General features: G+C 37.5%; 1 protein-coding gene across 1 annotated transcript; it reads right to left on the minus strand.

The window, feature by feature from the left end:
• Positions 1-326: 326 nt before the first annotated feature.
• Positions 327-11,374, minus strand: LOC125655039 (GTPase IMAP family member 7-like). The gene is made up of 4 exons (XM_048885160.2): positions 11,218-11,374; positions 10,878-11,090; positions 1,565-1,774; positions 327-1,460 (listed from the first exon to the last, which is right to left on the minus strand). The coding sequence occupies exons 1-4, from the start codon at positions 11,255-11,257 to the stop codon at positions 490-492; spliced, it is 1,434 nt and encodes a 477-aa protein (XP_048741117.1). The 5' UTR covers positions 11,258-11,374; the 3' UTR covers positions 327-489.
• Positions 11,375-11,731: the final 357 nt, after the last annotated feature.

An 11,731-nucleotide genomic window follows, 5' to 3' on the forward strand; every position in this document is an offset into this window, starting at 1 on the left:
GTTTTATTATCAAATAGTCACGAAAATATTTGTTTTCGGACGAGGGCACTGAGGGAGAAAATAAGGAGCATGACTTTGGCTTTGTAGAGTTTTTGTTCGTTCTATTCCACACACTAGGTTTGGGTGTGTGATATTATGGAGCATGACTTTGGCTATATGGATGATTTCTTTCAGTTTCTGACACATTTTATGTTTGTCATGGAGCTTTTCATATACAATTTTTCAATACGCAAATGAATTCATTGTTGATGTATGTATCAGGAACTGCCCTGTGTACCGACACACCCACCCTTCTTCTATTTTTCACTTTGACGTAACACATGAGCGACTATCTACCTCATTTTATTAAGATCATACATATATATATATACACGCATACATGACATAGTTTAAAACATAAACATGAATATTCTATTTATTCATTAGCTATAACATCATATATGTACACTTGTAGCATGTATGTAAGCAAATTCAAAGAGATGTGTTCTTTCAGCGCCAACCCGCCTTATCCTTCACAATTTCAAATATTTCCTTGAACTTAGTCATCAATCCACTTCCAGCATGCTTGATATTCTTCCAAAATCTCTTCAGAATATTTTTGTTTCCACTTTCAATTTCATCTCGAACATTTTCCCTCACCCTTCTATCAATTTCTCTCTGATACCGATATCCAGACGTGGATGCCTTTCCAACATCTTCATAAATCATCATATCTTCATGCGCATGCCTGAGGTCCTCCAAACGATTCTTGACTTCAAGGATCCTCTGCTGCACACTAACCAACTTGCAGTTTTCATCCTCGTCAAAAGTGTCAGGCACGGCCTCCATAGTTAAATTATCCATATCTGTTTGAAGTAACTTCAAATTGTTAGCTATGGACATCCTTTCATTACTTCGGTTATTCTCTAATCTTTCAAGCTTTTCCAACAGGGATTTCTCTCTTTCTATGAACTCCTTTTGTTTCATTTCGTACAAATCCAGTTTATTTTTTTCTTCAAACACCTTTCTTAGCTCTCTCTCACGTTCTCTGATTACTCTTTCAGTTTGATTAAAGATATTACTGGTGTAGTAACTATTTCCGCTTCCGTGCACCATTTTTTGGATCATGCGCAAAAGATCTTGTACTTGTTGATCCATCTTTTTAACATCCTCCTCAGCATTATTGATAGCAAAATATCTACCATCACAGCTCTGTACGATTTCCTGTAAACTAGGTGGTGCATCCTTCAATATCTGCTCAATCGATTTCTGACCACGTTGAAGGTCATCTTTTCTCGTGAAAACAACGATCAGGTATCGTGACATGCTTGGTCCAAATGCCCTCTTGAGCAATTCGACCGTATCTTTCTCCTCTGCAGTAAATCGACCTATGCATATGACAAGCAAAATAGCATGTGGTCCCGGTGAACTAATCCCAACACATTTAAGGATTTCTGTGGTGATGATGTCATTCGTCATACCTAAACCGAACAAAGTAGTATTTTCATTAGCAAACATTTGGTCGAGTATATTTAAATGATTAAATCATTATCCTATTACATAACTAAAATATGAAAATATTTACCAGTATCAAAAAGACCTGGAGTGTCCACTACTAGAAGCTCGTGTCCGAACCTCGTGGCTGATCCTCGTTTGCAGCATTTAGTTATGCTTGAATTGGAGACATCCGATACAAACACGCTCTTGCCAAGAAGGGAATTTCCAGTTGCACTTTTGCCTGATCCCGTTTTACCGACCATAATTACCCGAAGTTCGTCATTCATGAAACCACTTTCTGAAATAAAAGAGAAACCTTTAGGGTTACGAAAATAATAACAGCAAACACGACTTTCAAATTTGTAAAACTTAGACTCTCTTAAAATACAGAACAAAAAAATGCTTCTGACTTGGGTTGTCAAATGTAATAAAAACAAGTAAACGGATACTTGGTAAATTTTTGGATCGAGTACTTAGACAATGGACCTACATCAAACGGAACAAAGGCAACATCACTTCTTGTTTCTTTGATTTTGATCTTTACCACCATCTGCATTTATTTTGAAATTCGCTTCTATTAGGAATTGATAAATACATTGATTTAGGTTCGTGTTTATATGTTTGTAAGTCTCTGGTGAAAGGTGAAGATAACGAACAGTGATCAATCTCATAGATCCTATCAGTAATATAAAGAGGTGGGATCAGGTGCCTATGAGGAGTAAGTGTTCCCTGTTGATGTTGATGGATCAGGTGTCTATGAGGAGTAAGTGTTCCCTGTTGATGTTGAGGGATCAGGTGCCTATGAGGAGTAAGTGTTCCCTGTTGATGTTAATGTTGAGGGATCAGGTGCCTATGAGGAGTAAGTGTTCCCTGTTGATGTTGAGGGATCAGGTGCCTATGAGGAGTAAGTTTTTCCTGTTGATGTTGAGGGGAGAAGTGGTGGAATTATAATCATTTTGACATTGGCAATTCGATCATATACTAAAAGGTGATCACTGGCATTCACGTCATGTGGTGTATTTTTCTCTTTGTTTCGAAACTGGAAGATGGTCTGGTATTCCTTTTAACGAAGTACTATGTACATTATATCACGCTTCTCATATAAGCGATAGATTTCATTTCATTTTAGAATGTAATGTTTTATGGGGGGAAAAGAAGAAGAAAGTACTTGTCAACGACCAAATGAATACAAATATTATGAATTTATGTTTATAGAAACAATGCACGCCATTGTCTGTCCTCCTCAAGATATAGGGCTCACGGCGGGTGTGACCGGTCAACAGGGGATGCTTAGTCCTCCTAGGCACCTGATCCCACCTTTGGTGTGTCCAGTGGTCCGTGGTTGCCCAACTATTTATTTTGCATTGCTTATAGGATTTATGAGATTGATCACTGTTCGTTATCTTCATCCTCCTTAACACCATGTCTGTATACTATCTGAAGCTGTCGGGTCGCATCAGGCTTTAGTGAATATAGGAAGGTAAGTCTAGACATAAATATATTGGGAAAATATGGTAGGAATTTTTTGATGTAATTTTTTGAGACGACGATGCAAGAATACAGCGATATAAGGCCTCAACCGTGCACACCTCTTTCTGCGCCGTAAATTGTAGATTTTTATAAGGGGTAGATACAATGTATATAGCTCTGGTCCGCCAAAGGATTTTCTCAGAGAGCTACAGATCTGCAATTATATTTGTGTATGAAGTTTAAACATGGATAAGTTTTTTTATTTTTCATTTCCTGTTAAAGCCATATAGCCGATTAATTGGATATACAACATAATTAAAAGCACACGTTTTATATCAGGCTATATAAGTTATACACTTTAACACGATCGGATTAAAAAGCAATCAATCTATTTCCTAATCTTGTATTCTACGAGTCAGATAGAGAATGTCCCATTTCGAAATATTCATGATTACGTAACGTCACAAGCTGTCTTTATAAAGGCGGTGTAAAATCGTGGACACGTTCAGTAAATAAAGGCAATCAGTTTCTATTTTTTTTCTCGCATGCTTGCGCACTTCCACCATAATGTCACTAGTTCATAGACATGGATTCGAAAATCACCGTTTCCCCTTACAACCTATCATTGGGTCAAATGTTGTCTGACGTGTTTCATACCGTTCTTAGCACAATGATTTTGACTACGAATAACTTCGTTTACCTGATCAGGATATAGGGCTTTACGGCGGGTGTGGCTGGTCGACAGGAGGATGCTTATCCCTTCTAGGCACCTAACCCCATCTCTGATATATCCAGGGATCCATGTTTGACCAACTCTATTTTGTATTGCTTATATGAGTTATGAGATTGATCACTGTTCGTTATCTTCACCTTTCATTGAATTAACCAGTACTCCTTTAATACCAGTATAAGTTTGTCGAAATTGTCATATCTTATTATTTTTCATACTTTATCATACTGACAAATTATACGGTCTGGTTTATGTCGCTAAAATTCCACAAACACTCAACCACTGAACATAGAGTTTTTTCTTTTTCTTTTACAAAGTTATTCACTTTCCCCTTTATATACTCAATAAAATGTGTACCATTGGAAAATATTCCGTTTGCTTGTATGTTACTTTTATACATTGAGGATGAAACACGTACACTGAGAGAAAAAGTATACGTAATATAAAACTTATACGGTACCAATTTTGATGCACCAGATGCGCATTTCGACAAATAATGTCTTTTCAGTGATGCTCAAGCCGAAATTTTAGAAATTCGAAATAACAATAAACTTGTTAGAGTAACGTAAGAAACACAACCCGCCATTTTCTGAAACCGCCTCGATCATTCTGCTCTAATTGTCAATTTCATAATCGATTGAACTGGATAAACTCGGTGTACCGTCTGGATATACTCTCAAGTGTTACGTGTGGGTCGTCGGTCACGTGTGCACTTACTATAAATAGATCCAATCCTCACTTTGATTCAACAGAGAGCCCATTGGTACAATAAGAAGATGTACTGGCAAATAAAAACACCCGAGTAAACCCCCCCCCATGCCAAAAAAATACAGGAAATTTAGAAAGTGGCAAGGAGTGCTTTTTTTTTTATTGTGTAAGATTTTCTGATACAAATATATGGTACTCTAGTATGTAGATTAGCATGCATGAAAGGTGAAGATAACGAACGGTGAATTGGTCGTGTAAAGTGTTGAAAAGTCATACGTTTTGATGTTATTGATTTGAGAAAAGTTTTGTGATTTCAAGTTTACTAAAAGTTCTTTAAATTTTTTTTACAATCCATATTGATAAGTATAAGATGGTTTACATCTAGGTACTACAAAGTTTGTTTATGATTAAAAAGTTTGGATGCAATAGTAGAAGTATATTTATGGAAAATACTTACAGGCACTCGACGTTTTAAATATCTATAATGAAAAAGTCTTCCTGTAAACATAATATTCACAAGGTATATGACGCCGCCATCTTGGTTTTCTTTTTTACCAGCTGCATCGCTTGAAACTTTCGGAGAAAAGTTCGATATGATATGATATTAGACCTCTACCGTTTAGAAGCAACTCTGTCAAGGTCTTGCCTCTAGCATCGTCATAGTGAACTGGAAATAAAGTCCATTCATCGGCTATAATCAACCGTAAAACATCGTCTACTGCTTCTCACATGCGAAAAATCGCTGAAATATGCACGGAAGTTGACATAATTATGCAAATGAGAATTTCCTTGCTGATGTACCCTCTGACGCTTGTGCGGTACGAAAAGGGGGTGGCACTGCATGCAGGATAGTTGCAGCCCTGCAAACAATAAACTTCGGGCACATTTGTGTGGTTTCGGGACAGGCTGGTACGGGAAATCTATTGCATTACCATTGGAAATGCTCATGACCCCCCCCCCCCCCCCCCCCCCCCCGCTTTGACTTCTACCCACATTTAGTCACCCATTGTGACAACACTGAAAATTTACAGATAAGCAGGACAGGTTATTTCATTTGGGATGTATAAATGTCACTGTGGACGTTTGAGAGTATACCCACGTGTACGTGCGTGCGTGCGTGTTAATATTCAATTTTGAAATTTTCTTATTACGTGTGACAATTACTTTCAACTAGGCTAATGTTAATACAACGAATGCATGAATAAGTGAAGTTTTATCATGTTTACCTTTGTAAAAAAAAAGTAAACACTAATAGAATAGTGTAAGACCCATTATCTCGCTCTGTAGAGCATATATTTACTGCTAATTATATTATTTGCTATTTTTAATTTTATCGACCAATGAAAAAAGGGATATCCCGAAATTATGTCAACTTCCGTCCATGTTTCAGCGATTTTTCGAATTTGAGAAGCAGTAGACGATGTTTTACGGTTGATTATAGCCGATGAATGGACTTTTTTCCCAGTTCACCATGACGATGCGAGAGGCAAGACCTTGACATAGTTGCTTCTAACGGTAGGGGTCTAATTATCATATTTTATCGAACTTTTCTCCAAAAATTTCAAGCGATGCAGCTGGTAAAAAAGAAAACCAAGATAGACCTTGTGAATATTATGTTTACAGGAAGACAATTTTTTTTATTATAGATATTTGAAACGTCGAGTGCCTGTGGAAATACTGGATGTAGACTTGAGCTTGAAATAAGTTGGAATACACGACTGAACTCTAGTCTTTTATGACGAAGAATGTTGCTTATCTTGACGGCATCTATTTCTTTGTTTGTAAATTTGAGCTTAAGGAACTGGCGGCATGATTTGGAAGGAATATCATCCATGACCCGTGGCGGTTTAAAGATCCTGTGATTGGCAACATCAATAACCACAGAGTTCAGTCTATATTCATGTGCTGAAAAATCCAAGTTTAGACTACCTATGCCTTATTGATATAACGTATATAAAACTCTCAATGGAACAGAGTAAATTTTTGTGCGAATATGATGTGGACCTAATTGCCGTTTGACGTAAGATAAAAATGAATCAAACGTGACATCATTTATACTTGGTCTTTTATATGAATGATATCCATGACTGCGTTTCCGTCTTTGAATATTGGGAAAGAGTCCCATCACATTCAGGCTATTTCCTTGTGGTATAGTCAAACTTCCCACATCATATGCATTATCATTGCATCCATATGGAAATGCCGTGCCTAGAGTCCTGATCCAGTGATATTCATGTTGTCTACGAAAAGGGTGCTTCATGTTGGAATATTTGTGGGGTGGTAATTTTTTCTCTCAAAATCCTGACCTTCATGGACAAGATGGAGTGGTCCGGTGAATTAAAATGCTTGTAAAGAAGTTGGTTGCCACCATTATTTATTTGAATTTTGTGTCCTGGTATTCTTTTATTAAGAGAAACCCTTCATCTTGCTTCTCATGAGCTTGTTTATTGTGCTGTACTGTGCAGCTCCTTCTGGACTGCTGTACTTTGACTTTTTCTGTTCTCTTTTGTCACAGAGATCCATAATGCCGTTGGTTACTCGGGAACGTTTTATCTTCCTCTGGTAACCCAGTACATTTGCCGTTGTTTCCCGAACTGCCTCGTTGAAACTAGAGGTGGAGTCATTGATGTCCAGGAGGCTGAGCTTGAAAAATCTCGACAACTGATGGGTCTCGTGCAGCTTTTCTAGGTTGAACTTGATTCGTTGGGTAATACAGATTGGTGATTCTTTTTCAGTTTTTCTTCATTGTGAGCAGCACAAAATTGAGGTCGCTGACCACGTCAAAACCAAGGTACGATCTAGTCTGCTTGGCTTGAAGTGCCGCGGAGTCAAGATGAAGTCTTTCTTGATATACGTCTTCCCATTCGGCATGTGTCTACCGGAAATATTTTGTGGACAAAGGGTGTTGGCGATAGTGAGCCGTTGGCTGATCACAATCTCCAGTCAGTGAAATCCCCTGTCATTGATTTCACCTATTCCATATTGACCGCTTGTTCATAATTCTTTCTACCTCTTGATCTTCATGGATGGATGCTGAAGCATACATACTTTTATGATGGTGACGTTCTTGGGTTTGACTGAAACAAGGATGGCGGAAATCCGGCTCGAGATGAATGTGCAGTTCAGTATGCACCCAGTTCAGTATGTACCCTGTGACTTCTTTGCGCACGACGACGCCTACGCCGCATTCATGGTTTGTATCTTCCCTGCTGTACCATATCTTAAGGCCATCTTCTGTGGTTGTCTCTCCGAATCCTGTCCATCTCACCTCAGCGAACTCTGTCCATCTCACCTCTGCGAACCCTGTCCATCTCACCTCAGCGAATCCTGTCCATCTCACCTCAGCGAACCCTGTCCATCTCACCTCAGCGAACCCTGTTCATCTCACCTCAGCGAACCCTGTCCATCTCACCTCAGCGAATCCTGTCCATCTCACCTCAGCGAACCCAATGATGTCCCACTGGTGGTGTTGCAGCTCTTGTTCAAGTTCTTTCATTGTGCGGACATATACAAGCACACAGTCTAGGCGTCAAGAGAAAGAAGAAACCCAGCACGTGATAAAAGAAAAGAAAAGAAAAGGAAGGAAAATAGATGGGGAAAAAACCCAAAACATAGATGAATTACATAGATTCAAAAGTCTTTCGCGCATACTTCTTGTCGAAGTGACACCTGCCGTGTGACCTTTAGACACTGATGGAATACCGAACATGTTTTTTCTTGATACAGAGTGTGCATTGATGCGGTGGTTCATATTTTTTATGATTGTTTATCTACCACAGACTTCAGAGGAACATTCTTCTAAAGATTCGGCCGTCGAAAGGATATCAAATTAAAGGAATTGAATACTTATAGAAAGTAAAAATCTACTAAGATTTGTATTACGTATAGTGTTATTTTTAAACTTCTTTTGGTGCGCCCAAAAGATTTCAAACCGGAAGACGGAAATGGTGTCAACTGCATGCATCCCTTTTTTCTTTTTGATAAGAGGGATTGAAATTTTCTAAGAATAAACTTACTGGGGACTGATACGTAAAATAGGTAACTAATGGTTTACATAACCTACACAAACGCACCGCAGCTCTGTATTTGCTGAGTAAGGATCAATTAAATCAACACTACTGTAGTGATGAAAAATGCCATTTATTGAACATTATAATTGTTGTTTAATAGTATGCAGAAAGTATATACGATTATTAAACCACATTATGAAATTATAATACTCTAATTTTGCCCAACTATCTATTTTGTATTGCTTGTAGGAGTTATGAGATTGATCACTGTTCGTTATCTTCACCTTGCATCTATTCAATATTAAATTGCATAATGTCTTGAAATGTCTGCTGGTGTTGTTTGCGAATGTATAACGTTAATAAAGTGCTTGTGTTCATTTTAAAAATAAAAACTTTATGGACAAGATCAACATACCCGGTAATATAAGATGGACAAATAAAATGTTAGGGATGACAAATTTTACGATAATGTTTACAGATTAATTTTATTTCTAGTATAATGAAATAACTAGCCATAAAAAGCATTTCCATCCCCAAGCATAACGTTTCGTGTATATGCAAGTATAACCCCCCCCCCCCCCCAAAAAAAAACCCCCCAACAAAACAAACAATTTTGAAATTGACAGGATCATTCTGATGGTTAATTAAAACGACTCCACTTTGTCTACCTACGGTTGCTCACCTGCGGTCTCTATTGTCATCCCTTTAACAAAGTGATCTGAACCCCTCCTCTATCAACTCAAAGATAGAGTAACTCCTACAGCCCATGTCAAGGTCCTCACAATGGGATAAACGTTCTAATATGCTTTTCCAGTCACAGTACAATAAGTGACGCTCTAGTCCTTTGTAGTAAAGCTTCATTCCTAACCAATCCAGCAAAGGCCTAACATCTAGTATGTGTAGTTCAGAATCACAACTAACTCCAGATTAACTATTTCTTCGCCAACTAGTTCTGTGGTTTGTATGTTCCCTGTGAGGTCAGTGTTAATTTTTGTACTATGTTGCCAACAGCCTGCTAAAGTCTTGTACAGATGTATATTCTGAATGGATTTCGCCGTTGAGGAGTAAATCTAGCATCAGCTTGCTGGCGTTGATGTTAAAATTTTGTCCAGAAATAGTCGATCTGTTGCTAGTCTGTATATGATGCCAGATAGCACTATGAAGTTTTGTTTGCTTGTTGATTTTTTTATTTTGGTGAAATGTCACAGATTTTATCATAAGCACGACGCCCATGGCCGTCGCAGGACTGGTTCTTTTTCGTGTAAACGCCTAACATGATACGTGACCTTCGTATAAAAGGTCATATGCGAAAGATTCGTGATGTCAGGCGCATGACAAAGCTGCACTCCCTTCCAATGTTTGTTTTAGTTATGACGCAAAGGATCGAACCTGGGATTCTTCCACGGACGCCGTACACTCTGACGTCGCTGTGTACAAATTTCCACGGCCGGTGTACACTCTGAAATCGCTGCGTACAATCTTCCATGGCCGGTGTACACTCTGAAATCCCTGCGTACAAACTTTCACGGCCGCTTGTACGGAAGTTAGTACTGATGACGTCGCGGTGTACACGCTCCTACTGGATCGATTAAATACATGTACATGTTTCTATAGGATATTTTTTTTGTTTGGAAAATTCCAGAACTATCTATTTCAGAGGATAATTGAAATAGCCCCCCTTAAAAAATGGTCATGGTAACCACAGGAAAAAACTTTGTAAAGCTATACCAGGCTTAAGAAACCAAGGTAATGGCGTTCTGGATTATATATATACATGTACATGTATATATATGTGCATATGAAATTAATATGCCAGCATTAGAATTTAATTCACTCTCTTACACAGAAAGCCATTTTAAAGAGATGCATGCGATATCTTCATTATAGTATATTAAAATTGATGTGGGTTTGACACTCGCTGTCAGTGTTAATTTCGTTAGAAAAATGTAGGAACCATTTTCCAGAAAAGCATAAGTTTTGCTATATTTTTTTGAAATTTCATTATTAGATTTTTAGAATTTCTTCATTCCCTTGTACAATATAGCTATGTATATAAAATTTCCACAATCATATAAAGCTTGCTCACGAAGTTGATCTTTAAAGATGTATTTGCAGAAAGGAAAATCATTGAATATATTGGGGGCTGTTAGCATATAGTTATTTTACTTCATCGTTTGGAAGAAGAAAGAAAAAAACAGAAGAAGAAAAAAACGTTGAAGAAGGTGCCGTGGAATTTCAGGATTAATAACAACTTTCTTAACAATATAACGTATATATATAAGATGGTTTTGCCTACTTTCCTTAAAAAAAAATTAAGTCGATCATTTCGGGAGCCGAATGGACCAATGTCATATGCAATGTATTTATTTCATCCACAAAATCTTTATCGGAATGTCATTTTATACCACTCTTCAATGTCTACATTTTGTAGTAAAATAATTCGTAATATTTGTATGAATATGAGTCCCTAAAATGTTACTTACCATGAGATTTTCTTGCGTTAGAAACGCCCTCTTCATATTCCAGTAAAGATGACAACGGTGTCTCGGAATCTTCTACCAAATCGTCTTCTGGCAGCGACATATGCATGGGTGGAGAATCCATTCCAGCTGTAGATTGGACATAGCCACAGACTTCACACGAAGTAAATTGTGGAGCATTTAGAAATGTACATTTTATACACTCCCATTCCATTACTGAAAATAGTTTTACATTTTGAATAATCATAAAAAAAAATGGTATAATAAATTTGATTTCCAAATCTTGATGATATAAATCACACAATTTGATATTGACTCAAAATGTAAAAGAACAATTGCTCACCGGATGGAGAATATTCCAAAGGATGTGAGTCGTCTTCCATTCCTAAGAGAAATCTCAGTCACCATTCATAAGGAACACTGCTTCGGTTTAACAGAACAGAAAATGTTATAGTGTTATAAATAACCCTGTTGAGGTTTTATAAATAATAGACAAACACGGAAACAAACGACCCTGGTTCCTGTCATCATGAAGGATTAAGTGATGTTGGAAATTTTAGGAAGAGGGCATTTGTTATATGACAATTATGCTATCCAAGAGTTTTATTACAATTGTGCGCTAAGTTATAAGAGCAGAACCAAATCACAAAGTTCTCATGAAACAATGATGTACATAGGTTCTCATGAAATAAAGATATATAGAGGTACTCATGAAATAATGATGTACAGGGGTTCTCATGAAACAAGGATGTACAGGGGTTCTCATGAAACAAGGATGTACAGGGGTTCTCATGAAATAATGATGTACAGAGATTCTCATGAAATAATGATGTTACAGAGATTCTCATGAAATAATG

Source organism: Ostrea edulis, chromosome 7 (genome assembly GCF_947568905.1).
Source record: "Ostrea edulis chromosome 7, xbOstEdul1.1, whole genome shotgun sequence".
Classification (NCBI taxonomy): Eukaryota; Metazoa; Mollusca; class Bivalvia; order Ostreida; family Ostreidae; genus Ostrea; species Ostrea edulis.

Bases quoted from the DNA above. Each gene is read 5' to 3' on its own strand.
- LOC125655039 (XM_048885160.2), bottom strand. From the start codon at position 11,257: ATGGAAGACGACTCACATCCTTTGGAATATTCTCCATCCG. The intron at 11,091-11,217 runs GTGAGCAATTGT...AACTATTTTCAG, and splicing joins TTTGGAATATTCTCCATCCG to TAATGGAATGGGAGTGTATA. The intron at 1,775-10,877 runs GTAAGTAACATT...CTTTTATTTCAG, and splicing joins TAACGCAAGAAAATCTCATG to AAAGTGGTTTCATGAATGAC.